Here is a 22,963-nt window from a genome sequence, read left to right as displayed (position 1 = left end):
TGTTCCGCACTTCTCTGCACCGGCCCAGGCTGGTGGAAGTAAATGGAATGAGCCCACTGTAGTTTGTTGCGGGAGAGACCTCTCCATTAAGCCCTCTGCTCTTTCCACTCTCGTGGAGCCAGTCATGGTGAGCTTTGTGAGAGAGGCAGATTCTTTAACCTGTAACCGAGTATAGTATGCAGTTTGCTAACCCCTGGCACCATTTGGACGTGAGGTACACGCTGGAGGCAAGACAACCAAACTACTCCCCGTCGTTCTCACCTTTTCAGTGGCTGTAGTTGCTCTTTATTTTGCTCGAGAACACCGACGTTAAGCGCTGTATTGAAAGGAATAAAGGTGACGAGTGCTCAAACGAGCTCGACTTGTTGCAGCAAAATAAACACTCGGGCCCATCGTCGGCATAGAGTTAATATAATAATCTAGAGGGAAAGGTCCCATGCATTGCAACCTCTGTGGAATGACGGTACATAAGCATCGATGGTCCCATCGGTGGTCCATCGATGCCTATGTCCAGAACCAGACCGCTGGCAACCCAGATCGGGCCCAGATCACTGACGATGCCCAGATTGCTGGCGACGCTTTAATACGCGCAAAGAAGCAAAAAACATCACTCGCGAGGCCTATTATTTTTACAGCGGAGCTGTTAAGGGCAAGTTTCTCCAGGATTGTGTCCCCCGCAAAGGAATGTTGACACAAAACTCTGGACAGCTACCGCCATCTGTGTGGGATGGTGGCAACCAGACAATCGGCGTGCCATCCTTGCTCATAGATGGCGACAACCTTTCCAGCCTTACTGCGGGTAGAAGCCATAATCGTCGTCCTAGAAGTCATTCTTGAGGCCGTCCTAGACGTCGTCCTTGAGGTCGTCCTAGACATTGTTTTCGAAATCGTCCTAGAAGTCGTCCTTGAGGTCATCCTAGACATCGTCCCTGAGGTCGTCCTAGGCATCGTCCTCTGGGCGTCATTCTCGAGGTCGTCCTAGACATCGTCCTTGAGGTCGTCCTAGAAGTTGTCCTTAGGCGTCGTCCTTGAGGTCGTCCAAGAAGTCGTCCTTGAGGTCGTCTGACCATAGTACAGCTTCGCTGGTCTTCCTTCTTCACCAGAGTAAAAAGGCTGAAGGTTTTCTAGCTTTATTTTGTACTTAATGGAAAGTGTCGAATAAAAAAAAAAAAGTTGACAAGCCCTGCAACAACTTGGAGTCTTTGCTGTAAAACACGCAGCTCGTCGACTGCTTTCTTTCTTTTTCTGGGGACGCGGTACGACACGACCCGTGCTCACCCCTTGTGGACCTTGCTTGCAGCCGGACCTGATGTACTACTGGACGCACTCGGAGGCGCCTGCGTGTGCGTCCAGCCTGCCGCTGCCAGGGAAGCTGACCACGGACTACTGGCCGCCCCCGGGGGAGGATCTTCGGCCAGGGCTCCGCTACACGGAGGCCGGTGAGGCTAGTTCCCAAGCTTCCACAATCTTTTTTCAAAGCGCTGTCTGACGCCTCAAATACCGATTTATCTTCTCCTTTTGTCATACTAATGGCGATCGAGAAACTGTGTGTCATCGGGAGCTTTCGCATGTCGGCAGAGTGCGAGAACGGGTTCTTTCTCCATTTTTTCAGTTTTGAAACAATTGTTACAGTTTCAGTTGCCCAGGGGCTTTAGTGCTGACTTTGTCCAGAGAGGTTGATTGGACTCTAGTGCCGAGTAAACGCCGACTCTCTTATTTAATCTGTGCGTCGCATCTCCTCCGCTCGAAAGAACCTCAAAGCTCTTTTTTGGTCGACCATTAAAAGGCTGCCCTTATCGCAGCAGCACACTCGGCCGCCTACCGAGGCGGGTGGAGTTTTTTGTGACTGTAAGAGTATACGCCTCGAACAAGCCCTGTAGCTGTTGCCATTTCGCCGTCAGCAAAGCCGCAGGTGCGACTCGAGCTAGCAGCTGGAAGTCTTCTGCCACTGCGGTAGACCGTGAAAACCTGCTGAGTGCGAATCTTTGACCCGTTTCGTGCATGAGGAGTTTTCCGGCCCTTCGGACCACTTTTTTCCTCACTTGTTCACATACCTTGGTTACGTTACCTTCCAATGTGAGATTTGGGTCTCGTAGCCCGTCCATGCAAATAACCTGCACCCCAAACTAACTACAGTCAAACCCGTTTATAACGAACAGCAGGAAACGCTACGACCAGTTCGATATAGCAAGTAGTTTGATATGGCAACAACTATTTACAACAAACTTTCACAATGCCTTCGTTGTAAGGCGAGAGCTTCTCTTTCTTTCTCATCTCCTGTAACAATGCCTTGTAACAACGCGCTGTAATGTTTTTTTTTTTTTTTTGCTTGTGTGGAAAGTGCTTTTTTTCTTTAGCTTATCTCTTTTTCTGAATCACTTTTCTTCGCGAGCAAACGCTTTGGGATGAAACTTTTTTTTTTTCTGTGCGTGCGTGCAGAGTGTATTTTTTAGCTCTTTCCCCTTCTGAATCTCTTCTCTTTGCTCAATTTTGTTCGGAACTTGAGCTTTTAGAATTTTCTTGTTCTTTTTTTGGGGAAAGGACAGGCTAAAAAATTATTGTTTTCGCGTTCGCGTTTTTGGAAGCCTTCCCAGGGGAAAAAGTTCGATATAGCTAATGGGCTGTTCGTTATAAAAAGTACTTCTTACGTGCATTTTTATTTAAATTTTTTGTGAGTTTAATATTGACGATAATTCGCTGTACGTGGGTTCCGTCTAAACGGGTTTCACTGTACTCTAAGAAAAAACCAAAAATTACCTCGCACATTGCCCGCACTGACCGCTCGAGACAATCTCCAGATCTCACCAGAAGCCATACCTTTATTCTAAATACACTCCTCAATGCAGCTATAGACCGACGCGCTGTTTACAAACAAGCCCTCGTTTGCCCACACCAGGTGTGGGCACTGCGCGTGCGCCGAAACCGAATTCATGCGAAGTGAATCGTCTGCGCATGCGCAGTGCAGTCGACAGCGCCACCGCAGCTGCGTGACGTCACGGCCGCGTGTTGGTCTATAGTCCAAGGTACCGTCTGTCGCAGATAGCATCGTCACCCACGCTGTCGAGGCGATTGCTGATGCGGCAATTTTTGAAACTTGTGCACCATCTCGTCCGTAAAAGTTGCTGTCGTGCCGCATCTGTCGATATGACGGGACTGCGACCTCTTCCTTTCTCAAGGAACTTTGCAAGCGTGCGGAATAATCTCGAGACGTGGCGGTTTGCAAGCTGTCCTCCTTCTTCCATTCTTGCACTCTCGTCGTAGCGGTCGTAGTTCTGGCCTACCGTTCGGTTTCCGATCTCTCGATCAACGAATCTGACGACAGTCTGGTCACGATGCAACATTTTATGTTCTACTTTTTGGTGGGTAGCACAGAGTAGTGGAGTTTGAAAAGCATCGCCATAGTGTTTTTTTGGAGGGACGAACTGGAAGCTCACGAACGTGTTCAAATGATCGGGGCTTTGAGCATTTACCGGCCATTATTCCCGTAAGGTTTCTTATTATATGGATTTTACCGAACAAGTCGGAATGGGCCGTTGTTCCCGCCTCTTTGAAATCGAATGTTTCTACAAAAGCACGGAGTAATAACTACTGAGAGTAAGCATCTTTACTCCTTGGTGTCAGCCAGTGGGGCTAACACCCTGCAGCCATTGTAGAAGCCCACATGAAAACGAGTTTTGTGCAACTGCGAGTGCTCGCGATAATGCAGTTACTGCGAAGGTGCAAGCGAGTTGGCCAAGAATAACAATAATCCGCGGAGAAGGGGTACGAGGAGGACGAAGGGCAGCTCGTTTAGCCGCGAGTGCCGCTTACTAATGCCCCGTTCGGTGTTTTTCGCACAGAAGCCCAGCAGCTGGTCATGGGACTCAAGAAGCAACACAGAGATGACCTGGAGCGCACGCAGGTACGTGGGGGTTCTCCGGCCATTCCGCGACGAGGCTCAGCAGGCACGCGCGGAATGCTCGGTTATTTTGAATGCCGCCCACCGAGGTGGATCGCTGGGTCTCTTTTGCAAACATACGTTACGAGAAAGTGGCGTGCAGAATCTACGTAGGAAATGGAGGCCACTTGAATGTAGAAAGAAAAGACGCCCAACAAACGTCTGTTCGTAGTACTGCCTGCCTCGCTTTACAACGGTGTCTTTGACTTGAGTGTCCGCAATACATCTAAAGTGTTCTCAAAGCGGCAGCAAATGACGCCACAAAAGCCGGAGTGTCAGGCTGTCGGGTGTTCCCAGCAGTTGGTTGTACCGGAAGAATGCGCGAGAGAATGCGAGTGTCGCCGATGTTGCGGCGTCCCAACTCCCTGACTGTCTAGCTGTAGAGTGACCTGCAGCAGAACTGCCACTACCGCTGTTGCGACACCACCGGAAACGTGGACATTGTTAGGCGGAAATGGAGGGACCACTTTTGAGGACGTGGCAAAAGTGTTAGAAGGAATTTCATTACAGGCACGGACAGCAAACAGTAGTGATCTTTTGTAGTCTTTTGAAGGTCGGGTGGAAGACACAGTTCTCTGGTTTCCCAGAAAGAGTATGAGGTGGCCCTGTTCTCGCTGCGGGGGGAGCAAGCGGCCCGGCTGACGGACTACGAGGGCCAAGTGGTGCGGCTGGAGCGGCAGGTGGACCGCTACCAGACGCTGGCCGGCATCGAGGAGCTCACCCGCAGGGCCAGGGACGTCTGCTCGGCGCCCGCTGCGGACGGCCCCGCCCCGAGGACCTCCTGCAGCTCCCAGACTTTGGCCGCCCCCACCCGGGAGTCTGGCTGCCAGGTCGGTGGTTATGTTTCATGACCTCGAGACAAGCATTCTGGGGGGAGATTTGCGAATACTTATCTAAATAATGATGAGTATGCAGGCTCAAACAGAGAATATCATATTTACTCGCATAATGAACACACTTTTTGCCCCAAAAGATTCACGCGTGTTTGGGGGTGCCTTTATTATGCGGGGTAAAATTTTGTGCGCTTACAGATTTTGCGTAAATGTAATTTTGGGTGCCCATCTCACGGGGGCATTACTGTGGTGTGTCTCCGCTGAAAGAGGCGCATCCACATCTGGTAGTGGACGCACCACTATAGCTGTGCTCTGAATTGATAACCTTCCCTTAGGTCAGGGGTTATCAACCTTGGATGTTTCGTGCACCCCTTGTGGATCGGCGGAGATGATGGAGGACCGGATCCATGGTGAAGGGAAGGAAAAGGTATAGGTTAATTACAGTAATGATCTAATATATGTGTATACCTAAGAGCTAATGCGGAGTAGACTTCTCTCGTTGACGTACACGCGAGAAAACTTGCCCAAACATTGTGACTTTGCTTCTCAGTCTGAAAAAACAAAACTTTTATTGCTAGGCTCGACTAATGAGGCGGGGCTTCGCGGACCCCTAGAATGCTTTTGCGGGGACCCCCTTTCGAGAACCACCGCTTTAAAGCATCTTTGCTTTTTTTTTTTTTTGGCAAAAAGAAAAAGCGTTTACGAAGCTTTCTCGGCACAGAGAGTGTCGTGAGCGTTCCTAGGCCTACCCACTTTTATGACTTTACTGTCTGAAAGCGGACTGCAGACGATGGAGTGTCTGTTGGTACCAATGCAACCGATGGACGAAACATTTCCGAGGGCAGTTTCTCCACGCTGGCTGTGCGCATTGCTCGTTTACGGTGTTAATCACTTGCAGTCATAACGCACGCATGTGCTCCCCTGCTTGGCTTGGCTTGGCCTGGTCCGGCCACTTGGCGGCTCACTCAACTTGGTCTCTGGCTGGGTTCGAACACTGTTCGAGACTCGCAAAATCCAAAAGTGGGCAGGGGGTGGGGGGGAGAAAGAATTGTATGTTGACTTCTGTGGGGGGTTCGTTACTTATGCGAGGAAATATGGTAATAATTAGCTAGTGGAGCCTTAAACCTATTCAAATTTCTCTAGCTATAGGAGAGAGAAGGCGGTTCTACTCAGGAAAGGGTTTTCGGGATTAAATAACTGTAAATAAAGGTAGTGTTACATGTGGGTACGCCATATTGCAGTTGTGGTCGAGGCACGAAGATATGTAGATGAGATCATCAACCCCCTAGCCTTTTAGGACGAGCCTACCTCTTCAATTTGGAGTTGTCCCCAAGCCGTTTGGGACGAGTATGGTTTGTGCGCTTTTTTCGGTTTATGCACTTGGCCGTTTTGGACGACCTAGCTTCGCCCGAGGCTTAGTTTGTGGCTTGGCCTAAACAAGGCAGCGTTGAATGTTTTAAAAATTTTACCCCGATTTCATTTTGGGCCAGAAATTTGATTTTGAAGGCAGGAAATCTTATTTTGAACCTGACAAATAATTGGATGAGCGTAAAAAAAAAAAAAAAAAAAAAATTGAGAACGGTTAGGTTCGAGCATGCTCAAGTGCGTCCCTCATAATCCTTAGAGTGCTTAGGTTTAGCCCTTTGATGCCCAGCACTGCCCAGGAGCAACAACTCGGCAATTGTTTATTTTCTACGTGCCATGCGTGCCTCAAAAAATTTAGCATCCTCCATCGCAAGGGAGAGGATACCTGCGCTTAGCAGTGGAGGATCGAAAAGCATCTTCAAAACGGATCACTCGTCCTTCAAAACCAAAGCCGACATAATAGAAGGCTCGCGATAATTCAAACTTGGATATTTCATACTTCCAGTTAATTCAAACAAATTTTATAAGATTATTTGTCCCACTGTGTTTTTAATGTATTCATAAGCAACTTAATTCTAAGCACTTTTTTGTGTAATTCATACTTTTTGTTCTCGCGGCCCCATTGAGTGTGCTTCTTTCCCAGCACCGATGCACTGCAGAGAGGCGACACCCGCAGAGCTTGCTTCTGCGGGTGTTGCTTCTGGGCTGTGCACCGGTGCTCGGTGAGAACCGCGCTTAACGGGGCTTAAAGGGATACTTCAACGAAATTTGAAATATTCCCGTCGTGTTCAAAAATAGGTTGAATATGATCCACAATTTCCGTAAATGACAATCTCACGTTTGTATTTTGAGCCTGGTGGCTGTATTTTTTGTTATAAACGTCCCACTCTGGCAAGCGCTCGGAGAAGGCCCAGCTTAGAGCATGTGACATCCAACGCAATCGTGACGTAGGTCGTCTCAAGACAAGCAAAGCTACGGCGAGGCTGACGTAGAGAGGATGGCCTAGTCGTTCCAGCCACCGAAGCGGCTGCTTTTGTACGAATTTTGAGTGACGGGTTAATCTTCTATAATCTTCTAGGGGGACAATAGCGACTTCTGCGACACACAAAAGGGATTCTCGGAAAGAGGGGAGTTCCTCCTTCCCCCCTTCTCTCGTCGTGGCCGAAGACGAGACAACCTCCGTCACTAGCTGTCAAGGTTCCTAGACGAGCATTACAAACGAGGCGTTAGCGATATCCACCAAATGCTCTTTGCTAATCGTTTAATTTGTTTTAAAATTCCTTTTCGAGACTTTTTTTAACAAGTTATTGGTATGTTCCATGTGATACTGCTCTTTTGAACACATATAGACCAAAAAAATGAGTGCCGAAATTTCGTTGTAGTATCTCTTTAAGGGGCTTGGTGCCGTATATGGAGAGTTTGGTCATTGGGAGGAGCGAGCAGAGCCAGGGCGTGCACCAGACGCAGATAGAAGGGCTTGACATGCTCTCTTGGCCAACCAGAAGCCCAAAATTGTCTCCTAGCGGTGGTAGCGAGAAACACTTTTAATGAGTGCTTTAAGAGTAAAATAGGGTAACTCTTCGTGGTTGAAAATGTAGCGCGGGAGATGTTTCGATGATAGTCGTGCAAAAAGGTGTAAGATGTGGCTCGAACGGCAGATTGCCGGCCCTCAACGCCTGGCATACGGATCACGTCACTCGTCCTAGATTTTGATTTTGCACGGCCGTGATCGAAAAATCCCGTGCACCATATTTTCAGTCACCGACAGCTACTCCGACGCACTTGTTTTGTTTCTTGCGACCACTGCCAGGGTATTTGCGGCTGCTGGCGGGCCACATTTGAATCTGTGAAGACTCCCAGGAACATGCCCAGCCCACTTTTGGGCAATGATGCCTCCTCGTTTGCCTCCTATACTTCCCAATGAATGGTCACTCTTTCTATATGCAGCTCTCAAGGGGCACAATTAAGGGGGGACGCGGGCCTTGAAAACCGAAAAATCGCGAAAAAGTCGATTTTTAGAAAACTATATTTTTGGGTTGTATATCTCATAAACTACCTTCCCTGTAATTATCAGTACGTAATACAACGGGAAAATATTTAAAAAACGAATATTTACGACGCGTGGGTAGCTTCCAAGCGACGATCAAACGTCAAAACTCAACTCCTCTTCGCGCGCTCGCCATTCCCGATGCGCTTGGCCGACGTCCGCCATCTTGGTCTTGTTTTGAACGTGAATTCTTTCTCCTTTTTTTGCCGGCTCCCAAACCGGCTACGGCCGCTTGGTTAGGGCGCGATCGCCGTTCTCCTATGTTGCAATCGCGAGAACCTGATTGGACAGAACGCGCGCTCCCCGAGCGCGCGGAGGAGAACGCGGCTACTATTGGCCGCACGGTGAGCTCTCCTTTCCCGGCGCGCTGTTTGCCTTTCCCTTTCTCCCGCTCCGCCCGCTCGCGGGCTTGCGTCGTCTGCTCTTTCGGCAGTGATCTGCTTGCTTGTCCTCGTGCTTTGTCAGCTTCGCTTTTCACTCCTCCATTGTTACGTCGGTTTTGTTTTCTCGATCGCGCCTCTTCTTCAATCAGGCTAGCGATGTGGAGGAGTAAGTACAAAAGCAAGACGAGGTTTGCGTACGGAGCGTGTAAACGCTCGATGAAGGAAGTGAGAGCAGCGAAATCGAGCGCCGATGCGGCTCCCGCCACAGGCAGCGACATAGTCGTGTCGACGTGTTCGCCGATTGCAGCTGAAGAATCTATCAGCTCCTGTGTGCCTGGAACTTCGACGGGAAACACGACGGTGCACCTGCAGACGGAGTACGTTTCTCGGGCGGAAACTGAAGCGGCAGTGCAACATCGCGATGCCGTTCGTGCCGAACTTGCTTCCGTGTCTGCCACGCAACGTAAGTTTGATATTCTGAAGCAAGATTCTCCTACTCCGACGAATTCGTCATCGAAATTCACCATCGTACGGCTAGATGCTATCAATGAACTCCTTGGCTACACGGTCTGCCAAGGCTGCTCAGCCACGGGAATGAGGATTCAAGAATCGACTGCTCTGGGTCTTGCTGTGAAGCTTGAACTTGTGTGCCCCGTCTGTGAAGTTGTATCCCACGCCTGGTCTTCACCACGCAAGGCCGACTCTAACGCGTTTGACGTGAACCTGAGAGCAATATCGGCAATCAGGAGCATCGGCAAGGGCCAGACTGCGTTGAATGATTTCTGGTCAACGATGAACGTGTCCCACCGAGGACTCCATCACAAGACTTATCAGGAACACCTCAAAAACGTTGTCAACAAGTCGGCTGCAGTTTCTGCAGAGAAGATATTCACAGAGTCAGCTGCTGCTGTGAAAAGTATAAGCAAGGACATGGACCCCAGTTTTACCAGGGATAATGCGGTCGTCTATGATGGCACCTGGCACAAGAGAGGATTCAGTTCTCATGTCGGCGTTGGGAGAGTCATCGAATTTGACACCGGCCTGATTCTAGATGCTGAAGTGCTCTGCAATCTGTGTCTCGGCTGCCAGACTGGACCCAAGCCTGGAGACGAAAAGTATGCCGAGTGGTTACAAAACCACAACTGCCAAAAGAACACTGATGCGAACTCTGGAAGGATGGAAGTTGATGCTGCACTTGCACTTTTCGGGCGTTCTTTGGAAAAACACGATTTGCAGTACACTACGCTGATTTCTGATGGGGACAGCAGGACTTTTGGCGCCCTAACCGAAGAGAGAACCTATGGGTTTGTCCCCATAAAGAAAGAAGAATGCCTCAACCATGTGCAGAAACGAATGGGGACTGCTTTGCGAAATCTCTCGCAGAAAAGTGACAAGCCACTTGGAGGAAAGGGCCGCCTCACGAAAGCACTGATTGAAAAGCTCACTGGCTACTACGGATGGGCCATAAGGAATCACAGCAACGACGTGGGCGCCATGAAGCGGGCCGTGTTGGCGACCTTTTACCATGTCATTTCAACCGATGAAAATCCGAAGCACGACTTGTGTCCAGGTGGAGCAGACTCTTGGTGCAGGCACAGGGCAGCTGAGGCAAAAGGAGAGTCACTGGCAAAGCACAAGTACTGCCTCCCCAACTATGTTGCCGAGGCCATGCTGCCTGTGTACGAGCGCTTGTCACAAACGGCACTCCTCACGCACTGCTTGGGAGCCAAGACTCAAAATGCTGCGGAAAGCTTTCATTCGGTACTGTGGTCTTTGATGCCGAAGGAGCAGCATGCTTCACTGGTGTCTGTAGAGGCTGCCCTGCACGAGGCAGTCATCAGGTTCAATGCTGGCTGTGCTAGGGCACATCAGGAGATAAACAGTGCCATGAACCTCCAGCCTGCACACCTGGCTCTCCGGCGGGCCTCAGAAAAGGACTCTCTGCGCTTGAGCAAGGCCACGAAGCGCCACCACGCAAAGCAAGATGCACGCCAGAAGAGGAGAGCTGAACACAGCACCACAGACTATGCTGCGGGTTCTTTTTGACACTGTTGTGCTGCACCTGACTTTGGGACTTCGTTTCTCGAGAAGGTGTTTATTGAATCTTACATTACTTTTGCCAAGCATATCTCGCAAAGCAGTTGTTCGATTTGTGCGCTGTTTCTTTTATTTTGATGACAGATAGTAGTAGAAGGGTGTGACAAGCCCACTTTTTGCAATAAGGTGTTAATTTTTTTTTTAAACCATAAATTGTTTTTATATCTGTTAATGACTTTGGTGACATGAAAATTTGAATTTGTATTGAAAGCTGTTCTTGAACGAAATTCGCCGAAAGGGCTCTGTCACTCCCTTGGGTGTATATTCAGACACCTGTCTAGCGAATTTAATGTTCATACTGTAGTCCATTTATATCTCGGGCTTGGCAGAACAAAGGAACATAAAAACTTGTGTAACTCAAAAGTGAACAATCATAATTAATTCAAATCTTACAGTTATTATCAATGCCCTTATACCAACATACTCTGTAAATTTCATGCCAATAGCTCCAGAAACAAAAAATATATTTTTGTTCCCCACCTGCTATGAAAACGGGCACCACGCAGAAATTTCCATAGCAACATGCGCGGACGCTGCGACTCGGCGGCGTGGCAGAAGTCCATGCCACAGCGTCCGTGCGAGTTGCTATGAAAACTTCCACGCGACGCCCATTTTCATAGCTCATGTGACCCCAGCTGAATAGTCCACATTGAACGACTTCTTGGCCCGATGAACAAAGTTAGTAATTTTGTTTTGAGTTGTCACGTGCTGTCTAAACAGTTGACTATAGACAGCATCTTCGAGGGGTAAATACATGTACGTCATACATTTAGAAATTGTTTCATATGTGGCATACCTGATTATGATTAGTAGGCCATAGGCCCATGCGGAGGAAATCATAAAATATTTGCTTTGTATGTGTAGCCACTCATGGGGCAAATCATAATTTTACCTTGCGTCATATTTAGATGAATTTCTGATAATTACAACAAAATTGTGGCTTCCTGTGGTTTGAATTAATAAGAGTCTACTGTAGATGTGAGGTATGATTGTGTGCACCACTGGTCTTAAAACTGAGAAGAATGATTGGCTCAAATATCAGAAATTCGGTTATGTATCTTTCTTTACTGCGTGAAATTCAAACTTCGCCTGGACCTTCTCCCATGTCGTAAATGATTTCGTTTGTACGACGTGAAGTAGTGTGGCAAATGCCCAATGTTGCTCATTAGCGACATTTCGAAAACATGCTTACGAAAAGAGGAAATTGTTTTTTTTCTGAGACCAAATTTCTGATATTTTGTACGTTCTAAAACCATGTCGGGGTTCGTAGGTCTCTAGTACTTCGAGTAAAGTTTTTGGCACGAAAGGGTTAAAGGGTCCCTGCAATCATATCTAAGTGTCTACCTTTTTTGCGGTTTCCACGTCTCTTGGGGTTCGGGCAAGCCAGCGGGCATGGAGAGAGTAACTAAATATCAGTGCATCATATTTTAACCGGACGACACGGAAACCTCCTCCACCGACGGGGGCGACCCGCTGTACCGAAAGCGCGTGAAATGTGACGTCTTTGGTCCTTGGCTTACTACTGATCAGAGGCACTCAAAGCTTCTTTTAGTCGAAATACAAAATATAAGTGGCGCAAACCGTTTCAATTATTTATAAAAGTAGTTTTTGTTAATTATTTTAGATCAGAAAAGGAACAAATGCAGTTTATAAAGTACGGAAACAAGAAATGACCCGTTGACATACCCGCCACCAAGCGGTGGAAAAGGTGGCGCATACTAGAAAAGAGCAGTGGGATCAGGAGCCGACAAGGAAAGGTCCCGGCTGTACGCGGTGGCACTGCAGTTGTTTACGGTCTGGAGGATCCGACCGGCTCGGAGCGTTCCGAAGGCCTCCAGCGAGTAGCTTTGTATTGCGTTTTGGCTATTTTGTGGTACGGCAGCGCGAAGTGACTCCCATTCTGAACTGATCTTTATTCCGTGTTTGCTGTCGTTTGTGGCCAATGAAGTGTCATGCCTAATTAGTGTTTAATCGCGCAGCAAATGCGATGAGAGCCGCTCTGGCTGCTCGCTGTATACAGCCTATCCAGAACACGCTTTAGTGGAGCCCTCTCGCGCCGTCGGCATGGAGTGCGGCAGCCGTGAGCACTCGCTGAGCCCACTACCCCTCCTCTAGTTCACGGCCACTCAAGCAACCAAGGACGTCATGAGGAAGGTTATTTTTTGCTTGTTTTTGTAATTTTAATTTGCTTATAACTTCTAAAATAAAGCAATATTCGAGAAAAGAAAAGTTGCATTAAGTTACTACGGTCAGTGCGCTCAGGTTTGGTGCAAATTAAAAACCAGTAAAAAAGTGCTTTCAGGGCCCCTTTAAGGGAGCGAGCAACTCGAACCACAGGAGTTAGCAATTGAATGGCGGGATGCCTTCTGTGGAGATTGATTGCAAGTGCGCATGCTCTGCGTCGTCGCATGGTGAGGAGCAAAGCGGGTAGAAAGGCGAAGGCATCTCGGACACTTTAGCCACCTCTTGGCAGCTCGTGTTACAAACACAAAACTTAAACCAAGTGACTCCAATCAATTCGTTCGCTGGAAGCACGCCAGAACTTACCCATTCGGTTTCAACAAAGCAAAACCAGAATGGCGAGCCTAATCCTAGGCTTTTAGGGAGGCTGCGCCATGTTGGGCAAAATATAATATAGGCCTCGGGCCCGAGCTTCTAGCCTTAATCTGAATTATTGTCCGGATGCCGCCGGTTGGGGCGATGTGAACGAAAGACTTTTTTGAGAAAACGTAGCATTTGTTTTGTCAATACACCGTCGATGAAGCGAATGTGTGAAGCCTTTGGATGAAATTAACTGTTGACGAAACAATCTGTTCGGTAGACGTCTTTAGCCAAACAGATTGCCACCGTCATATCCCCCAGGACTTGGGGCCACGCTTGGCTGTATGGCCGCCGTAAAGCGCATTGTTCGCTGCATTCTTTACGTTTCATGTCTATATGCGAATCTCGATACCCATTTGTACAGAACAAAAATAACTGGTAAAACGAGCGCCCAAAATGGCACGATGCTGCAGTCGGTCGGCTGAACCCCGTAGCAAATTGGGGTATTCTCGGAGGTGGGGTGCTTCAGTTTCGATTATAAGTTGACCCACTAAATTCAGACTTGGAAAATTGAAAGATGGGTCGACCTACAATCGCATCGAAACAATATCACTCCGAAGCAGTCTTCCTTTTAACTATGCTTGGTAGAAGAGTGTGTTGGTTTAAGCCATGGATGAAGAAAGATTAAAACAATTAAAACAGAGACAACACAACCACATCTTTCAACTGGCAACAGACGAGTAAACTTTCAACAGCGAGCAGCCGTTTTCGCATTTTCTTATCTTCCCTTCTCCCCCTTCTCTTCCTGGGTATAGTCGGATGCTCGCTGTTGAAAGTTTACTGGTCTGTTGCTCGTTGAAGGCTGTGGTTGTGTTGTCCCTGTTTTAATTGTTTTATTCTTTCTTCATCCATTTCTTTTAACGTTGTGGGGCCTTGGTCTTTGTGGTATGTCTGGTACTGTTGTAGATGCCAATGAGTATTTCTGCAGCTTCTGCACTGCTCCATCAATGAGCTCGTGCGTGTCTCTTGGCCCTCTGCTCCTGCAGGTGCAGTGGTGTCTCTCCGTGGCCGGCGTTCAGACGGAGGAGGCCCAACGCGTAGCCAAGGAGTCGCAGACGGCGGCGCCGGTCGAGCGGATCGACACCGTTTCTCAGACCGAGGACGTCCTTCGACCGGTGGGTGGCACCTCATTTTTCTCGTCGACGATCGGTCATTTTATCCGCTCATTTATTTCCGGAATGATTGGTTCTTTTATAAGTGTTTGATCATTCATTTTTCATCGCTCGTGCATTAACTTATTGAATGATTTATTTACCGTAATATTCCGGGGGGGTCGCCCACCGCTTAGGGTACCCCAACTGCAGATCCCACAATCCGCGAACACCCGTCGTCCCCAAACGTCGTGGTCGTGGACCGTAAGGTTATGGGGAAACTAAGAAAAAAAACAAAACACAAAAAAAAACCAAAAAAACTATGTAGTCGCGGAAACTTTGTTTACGCATTTTTGTAGTTACGCATAACCCCGAAGTCCGAGGACGTTAGTGGGAAAAGAACAAAAAAACGAATGAGATAATGGAATTAAGCTTTGTTTTGTTGACAAGCAAAAGCATTTCCGTGCTTACAAAAAAGAAAATGTAAAGATCGTAAATAACCCATCCGTGGACAGTGGGGCCGGGCGTTGTCTCGGAATATTACAAATAGTATGTGTTCGTGGACGAATATTTGATGCAGTGATACGAACGACTGAACAATGTGTGCCTTTTACCTGGAAGTCCCGAAAGAACTTTGTCCTCCTTTTGACGAGCTTGCGGTAATGCTCGGGCATCTTGGGAGCCTCGTGCAAATGGCCAGAGTGGGGTGAGAGGCAAAGAGCTCCTGCTGGAGGCATCCAAAAGAGATGCCGTCCGGTCAGTGACGCGGCCTCTTTATGAGGGACCGCAACTTTTACGGCGACGGCTCTTGGTGGGGACCTCCCCGGGGGATTGCGCGGTCTCTCCGCAGAAACTCCCGGCAATGTCGTCGGCTACGTCGTCGATAGCCGCCATTGCCGCCACGGAGTTTACAACTCAAAAGTTTCTGTTCGTCGAGCCGGATTCGAAATCCCAGCAGTATATGGATGGCGGCAATTTGTTTCTGTACAGTCGAGCGCTCTACCAACCGTGCTATCGACGGGACAAATTTGAGTAAATGAGAGCTTTTTACCTCGGAAACACCAGGGCGTTTCGCGAGCCTCCGGTGCGGGCGAAAGGCTACAAGCGCCTGCAGGGGTGGGGACGCTCTGCCATTGAACGTTGCTTCCCACCTTGACTGCGAGAGTGTTGGCTGTAGTAAAAATCTGTCGCACACATACGGCACGCGGATGAATTTGCACGCTGTGCCTCGGAAAGTTTCAAAATTTGAAAGCAAAAGAAAATCTTGAGAATCATGCTCGAGAGGCAGTGCAGAAACGACGACACCACAATGATGGTGAATTACAGCAGCGTCGAGCTGTCGTCGCTATGACGTGCATGTCGCAGCAGGGGAACTTGGATTAGGGCGCTCTGGGTCTTCCAGTGGAACTCCATTTATACGCCTTTCGGGAACTGTGCAAAAGCATTATATAATCTGCTAGTCATAGATAATCCGCCTAACTCGAAAAAACAGACAAGGATTGGTTTATTTGCATGCACGAAGGGGTCAACGACCCGAAGACCAGCAATTGCCACTTCAGCCCGGCGGAACAAAAATATGCGGAGCACCCTAAAAAACGTTAATCTACCGGTCTAGAAAAAAAAGAAAAACCTCTTATAAATAAAAATGTAATCAAAATGGGGTGCAGTAATGGCACCAATAAGATTTTATTTTCACCTTGCCTCATTTTCAAGAAGGGATCAATAATTTCCTCGCGGGGGTTGCAACCTCTCGAAGCAGGTAAGCCACCATGACCTCCCCATTAACCAGTCGGCATTGAGAACCTCACTCGTCTTCTAGCAATCAGTGCCGAGCCTCGCGGACATGCTTTTATCCAGGCTTCAGTTTTGGGCTTCACAGAATGCCGAACACCTAGCCAAAGAAAGTTTCACGTTAATATGACAATTCTGCATATGTTGACGCAGGCATGCCTTGTCAGAAGTACCGCCATCGGGTTGTTCCCTTTTCATCAACTTGATGGAGTGGCACGACAGAGTACTAGGAGGAGGACAAACACAGCTCAGCGGAGTGGCACTGCGTCACGGACGGCAACCTTGTTGCTTGCACAGAAGCAACGAATTTTGTGGTATTTTAAAGAAAATACATTCTAAATTACCCCTTTTTGCACATGTCGTTTTCTGGGAATGCTTCATTAAATTGGGACTGACAATTAAATTTATTTTGCTACTTCATTTTCATAAAAGCATTGAGCACTATGGGAACTTCTGGGGGAATTAGAATTTGCTTGCAATTAAATCTGAAGTTCGTTAAAATGGTGTTTAATAAAATTGAATTTGAACTGTATGCAGAATGTTTGGTTTTCCTCAGGTTTCCACAACGACAACAACGAAGAACAAGGATGACATTGTTCCGGTGCATGCCCCTCCCCCTCCACCACCCCCACCTCCTCCTCCTCCTCCACCTCCTCCTCCTCCTCCTCCTCCTCCCCCACCCCCGCCGTGCCCTTCCGTGGGCAGCATCCCTCCTCCTCCACCGCCTCCACCTCCACCTCCAACGGGTGTCCCGTGCGTGGCCCCCCCAGCCCCACCCCCTCCGCCCGTGGCCCCTCCCACTGGGGCGCTCCAGGCTCCGCCCCCACCGCCACCTCCTCCGGGACAAGGCCCCGTTCCGATGCCCACTCCACCGGCGGGAGGCTGGTACAACGCATACCTGAGCGGTGAGGACGGGCCCCGCTTGGAAGGAGGCCAATTAATTGTTTAACGAAGACTACTAGACCTTTTTCAAAGGTGCACGTCTTTTAGTCATCAGAGTCTGCTATTGTTTGGGCACACACTCGGAGCGTGTGTCAAACGCAAGGGCTGCCTCAGCGTTGGGTGTCAACTCGGCTTGTGTCGGCACCAACTCTGATCCAGTCAGACACTGCGAGCCTTAGAGGGCACCAACGTTGCTTGATGGAGTTTTGAAAAGGGAGTATTGGCTAGGGGTGCCTGCCAGAAAAGCATACTTGGGGTACTAGTTGGAATTTTGTTGGCCCGGGTAGGTCGGGGGAAATTTTTTGAATTGGGGGAAAATATTGCAGTCTGGGACATAGTGCATACGTGTTACCGTATTTAATCGAGTAATAGCCGCACTATTTATGAACAAGGCCCTTTTGTCTACTTTCCCGCAAAGCTCATATGCAACCAATCATCACGTTGCGTGTAAATAAGATAGCGAATAATCAGATGAAGAACACGAGTGTCCTTACAAATGCAACCTTCGCAGATGGTATCTTTGCGCGAAGACGTTATCTCTGTCCTGTAAACCGCTGGAATCATGCCGTCGATCATTGTGATTGGCAATCCGTGTGCTCCGCGGAAAAGCGAACCCTCAGGTTTTCTTCATAAACAGTGCGGTTATTACTTGAGTAAATACGGTACATGCATCACGCTTTCATTGGTTGGCACTTATAAAGTCGGAGCCCAATTGTATTGAACCCGGGTATTTCGAATCGTCGTCAGTGTTGAGCAGTAAAGACATCCCCTCAAGAATCCCAGGTAAAAGTATAGGAGCCTCGTGCATCTGTATTGAACTCTCCCACCCGTTACATAGGATACACACAGGGTGATTCAAGGAGACGCCAGGCTCTTTAAATCGACCGCAAAATTCAGTTTCTTAACCTATCGTGCTACAACTTTGTGCAGCGTTGCCCACAGATGGTGCATTCTTTTTAAGAAATATGCAAAGAGCAAACTTACCTGGGGAAAAAGTGAAGAAAGAAAAAGGCTTAGCTCCTATGGAAACGCAGCGACGCCACTGGTCTGCAAACAACACGGCGCCGTTTCGCACGGGAGACAAGAGATGGCGCAACAAACGCCGCCAAAGAACGAGCATACGGCGCCGAGAGCCGGCGTATTTAGCAGACAATCTTCTGAACTCAAGAGCGGTGCGCGTTCTGCAGGCGGTGACAGTCGTAGAAACAAAAACAGGCTCGGTAACAACAAGGAACTGCAGTTCCTTGTCTGCTAAAGATGCCGGCTGTCAGCGTCGTCTGCTCGTTTGTTGGTGGCAGTTGGCGTCGCGACCGCTTGCACCATCTCATGTCTCCCGTGCAAACGGCGCCGTGTTGTTTGAAGATCGGTGGCTGCGCTGCGTTTCCATAGGAGCTAAGCCTTTTTCTTTCTTTACTTTTTCCTCAGGTAAGTTCGCTCTTTGCAAATTTTACAAAAAAAAAAAAATGCACCATCTGTGGGCAATGCTGCACAAAGTCGTAGCGCGATAGGTTAAGAAACTGAATTTTGCGGTAGATTTAAAGAGCCTGGCGTCTCCTTGAATCACCCTCTAGAACCGCGCTCCTGGTAGGTAGGCTTTCCCTGAATGCAGCCGTCGCTGCGCTTGCGATCGGTTTGCGCACTTGGAGGCTGTGCAAGGCCAGTCAGTCTAGCTCCGGCTGCGGGCAGCGAAAGAGGGGAAAAACGGCACTTCTCCCAAATAAAGAGAATGCAATCATGCTTCCAGCGCCTTGTTTATCTTTTCGTTTTGCTGTTTCTTTTTTTTTTTTTTGCTTTTTATAATTGTTTTTTTATTTCGCACCATTTTTTTACGCTTGTTTGACTTTTATCTATGAATAAAGAGAAGTGCTTTTTTATAATTTTTTTCTTCAAACATCCATTTTTATAATTTATTATTTTCGCGTTCTCTGGCCCATGCCAATGAGGTAGCGGCCACACGCGCACGTAAGCGCGGCGAGGTGCGAGCGGCGGCGCTCGTGGTTTTCCCGAACTATGTTTTAATGAGGGACAAGCGAAGATTTCAATTTGAGTTGAACACATTTTTTTACATTGATGTATCAGACTATTTTGTGATCCCCTTTGAATTTGATATATCCGGGTTCGACTGTCGTATTTATATTTTGTAGATGTGCCTACGGTCTGTTTTATATACAGTGCAATCCACTTATAAGGATAATGAAAACCTGAAAATTCAATCGTTATAACCGATTATCGTTGTATCTGGACTAGAAATTGATTGTTTATAGTCTATAAAGTCTAGAAGCCGATCGTTAGAAGCTGTACATCATTAGAAACGTCGCGGATGAAGATGAGACGACGAATAATGAACCGGATATAAAGGTTTAAAGGCGAACTTGCACCGAAAACAACAGAAAAGACAAACGTCGAGAAAGCAGCACTGAGTGTCGGTGTGTTGGCACGACAGCTGGCTAGCGTGAGAGCAAACGAGTTGGCAAAATCGCGCTCAACTCCTTGTCTAGTACACTTGGCCTCTTGGATATTGGACCTAGAAAGTTGGGGAGTGAGCTAGGGCCAGACCGACTAGGCAAGGTTATTCCGGCCTCCTTATCTTTTACACTCAGGGTAAGAATAACCTTGTAGATGAACGGAGAAGCTTTCCTTCTCGTTCGTGCAATATGTGGTATTGTTATAAGTGGATTGCACTGTACTTGGCAGTGTGATTAAATTGAAGCTGACTTGGTGGTTCTTGCGTGTATGCTTGCTTGATCCCAATGCAGTCGTTTCAAGTGAATTGAAGAGAGAGGGAAGCTTTTCCCCCGCTGCATGTGCAGAGCCTCGCACCAAGCCTCGCCTCGGCCTCTAGCGCTTCCGAAGCTGGGTGGCAGTTATGCGTTTACAGCATTAACCGCTCGGCCGTTTTGGACGAGCCCACCTCGTCAACACGAAGCCCTTCCCAAAGCGGCACAAGTATATCTTGTCTGCTCTCTCCAGTTCAAGCACTCAACCTTTTTAGAAGACCCAACCGTTTTAGAAGACCCAGGCTTGCTCGTGACTTTGTTTGCAGTTCTGCCAACAGATGGCAGAATGCTCCCGTTCCATTTGTCAACAGAAATTTGATTTTGAAGGTAACGAAATTGGTTTTGAAGACAACAATTAGGCGGTAGGCGGTTGAGGGTCAGAAATTCCCCAAAAAACAAAAACTCTTAAGGAGTTATAATTGGCAGGGGTGGGTGCATGCGTAGCGGTCCGTCGCTCGTGCCTTTGCTGCGTTTGAGAATGGTTGGAACAGAAGAGAGTGTGGACGTTGGGAATGCACACAGCACGCAAGCAACCGGTGAACCCCAAGTCCCCGATGAAGCCGCTCTACTGGACTCGGATCCAGGTGGTGTCCCCGGCTCCCATTCCCGAGCGGCCGGCCTCCGACGACGGAGAGTGAGTTCCCCGCTTCTTCGCCGTCCCCTCCAAAGCGGTCTCCAAGTTGCAACGCGTCGCGGTAGCCGTCGAACTTCACCGTCCCGGCGGTCGGGCGAGGGTCGCCATCTCGCGTCCATTTCGGCTTCCCAGTCCGGCTGCAGAACGACCGGGGAGAGTGCCTGCTATGCCCGCTTCCCCCGCTGCGACACTTTTAGGACGGGCGTAGATCGAGAAACCACTTTTGAGGGCTCCGTGAACGTGCTGGCTGGAGATCTGCTCCGGACACCCTACCTCTAATATCCTCGGTCGTCATGGGCCGTAGCGGATGCGTGGTTAGTGCCACTACAGTGTACAGAAACCGAAGATTCGCTCGAGAGTAGGCCACACAAATACCTGTGGAACCGGATTATTCGGTTAAACCGGAGGGAAGTGAATCCGGCTTCGAAGACCGTTGGGATTGAATGCACTCATACTTGTTTGGTGACCCTTACAAAAATTGTCAGTGAGTTTCAATTGAGTTTCTAGTCTATTCTTGTAGAATACATTAGAAACTCAAATGAAACTCATTCATGATATTTGTAAGGGGAGTGGCATCACCGCTCATTAAACTGGGTTAACCCACCCACGCCCGGCCTTGCATACAATAACCGTCGCACATTTTTGCGCGAATTACCCTGGGTTCTGTCATTCGGACACGTAGGACTTTGACCAGACTCCCGCATTGTTATAGTTATTGGGAAATTTTTGTACCTTAAAGGAACGGTGTTATGGTGAAGCGGAACACGAGGTCAAGACGCCAGAGACTGGGCTACGCGCGTGGCAGCTTTTAAAGCTATTAATGCGGAAGACCAAGCTGTGTCTCGCGCAGTACTGTTGGTACGGTGCCCGCAACACATCTCAAACGGGCGCGTTCACCACGTCCCAAAAAGCGCTGCCTCGGCGACGTCGCAGCCCCGCCAATGTCGGAGCGGCGGCTGCTGATGTGGCAGACGCTCGTTCTACTGTTCGCCACTCTTACTTTTTGCCGGGACTCCTAGCACCTACCGTTGGGACTGCCTTTTGCCGAGTCATTTGTTGGCATTTGGGATCGCCTTGGAGGCGAAAGGAGGCTAAGCGCTCCTATCGGAGATGTTTCCGGCACCGTACCTCGGGGCTGCGGGCATGCGCCGGCCGGAGAGGCTGTTGACGCGGGGGTCCCGCCTGGCGCAGGCCCCGTACCCTGTGGGAGTGCCTGGAGGAGGCCCAGCCGGCTGACTGGGACGAGTTCACCAACCTCTTTTCACGCCAGGTGCAGGAGAAGAAGGTTGCTGCCAAGGTCAAGGCTGCGCAGGCCAAGGAGGTGGGGGTCGCTGCCTTGTTCTCCGCTGCTTTGGGCATGGCCCGGGCTATGATGCAAGATATATGTAGGTGTAGACACACAGCACGACGAACGCTGCGACGCGATCGACCGGATAAACTTCCAATGGCTGTGTGCCTCGGTATCCTATTCCGACGGCGTCCCTGCCGTCCAGATGGTACAGCTAAAAAAAAAAAAAAAACTACCAAAAAAACAAGTTTGTTGCAATGGCATCTCTCTGCGTGCGCTCTCCGTCCGGTGCACCTGCTCTTACGTCGAACGCTGGCGTCAACACCGTGCCAGAGATCTCTCAATTTCGATGTATTCGTGAAACTGTACTTGACAACGTTGAGGCACGAAAGTAGGCTCAATGACGAAGATAGGCCTCTGCAAGACACGTAGTGCAAGTGGCAAGTTGTACATGGCTCTGCACACTTGGAAAATTACCTTAAAAGCATGCGTAGGAAACTAGACCTGCGACATGCAACCACTAACTAATCATTGAGGAACCAATCATTGAAGAGCCGGTGGCAATCAAGGCGAGTTGGGGATTATCTGGCAGCTGCTCCACACCTACATATATCTTGTGCTTTGGGGGAGGCACTTTTTGAAGACCGGGTGACCGTCGTCGTCGGATTGTTTGTTTCCTTTTAGGGGTGAAGCTTCTTAGGGTTTAGTCTTATTTTAGTCTTATCTGTCCGGCATCCGTGCTCACATCGATCTTGCTGGTGCTCGTGCTCAGGATCGTGCTCGTGTAAGGAAAAAAAAAAAAGAGAAAAGAAATGTTTGCGCAGTCGACAGGATTCGAACCTGTGCGGGGAGACCCCAATGGATTTCTAGTCCATCGCCTTAACCACTCTGTCACGACTGCGGGACGAGTAGGGGGCTCTGAGATGTGGTAGTAACTCAAGAGCTGGGGATGTCATGGATGAAACGTTGCATGTAGCTGCTCAACGTCTATACAGGAAAGGGCGCTGTGGTCAAATTCGTATATAATTGCGTTAAACTTTGCATGCATTGGCTCAACGTTTATAGACGAGAGGGCGCTGCGGTCAAATGCTCGAATGCTTATATAACCACGTTCCATACCACACATTCTCTTTCTGACATGGATGAAAACGAACGATAGGCTCGGCATGCTGCAGCT

The 22,963-nt window shown here is 48.8% G+C and overlaps 1 protein-coding gene across 3 annotated transcripts in view; it reads left to right on the top strand.

Annotated features, from left to right (window-relative positions):
- Nucleotides 1-22,963, top strand: part of LOC8039581 (formin-2) — a 107,468-nt gene that overhangs the window by 16,463 nt on the left and 68,042 nt on the right. For all 3 annotated transcript variants that reach the window (XM_040215434.2, XM_040215436.3, XM_040215435.2), the window contains 7 exons: nt 1,301-1,439; nt 3,840-3,901; nt 4,525-4,767; nt 14,250-14,378; nt 16,702-17,050; nt 20,387-20,498; nt 21,690-21,819. In XM_040215434.2, the coding sequence (XP_040071368.1) occupies nt 1,301-1,439; nt 3,840-3,901; nt 4,525-4,767; nt 14,250-14,378; nt 16,702-17,050; nt 20,387-20,498; nt 21,690-21,819 (1,164 nt within the window). The remainder of the gene's footprint in view (nt 1-1,300; nt 1,440-3,839; nt 3,902-4,524; nt 4,768-14,249; nt 14,379-16,701; nt 17,051-20,386; nt 20,499-21,689; nt 21,820-22,963) is intronic.

This window comes from Ixodes scapularis, unplaced genomic scaffold, assembly GCF_016920785.2.
Source record: "Ixodes scapularis isolate PalLabHiFi unplaced genomic scaffold, ASM1692078v2 ptg002322l_1__unscaffolded, whole genome shotgun sequence".
NCBI classification, from domain to species: domain Eukaryota; kingdom Metazoa; phylum Arthropoda; class Arachnida; order Ixodida; family Ixodidae; genus Ixodes; species Ixodes scapularis.
Note: the sequence above shows the minus strand (reverse complement) of the source record. Positions and strands in the feature narration are given on the sequence as shown.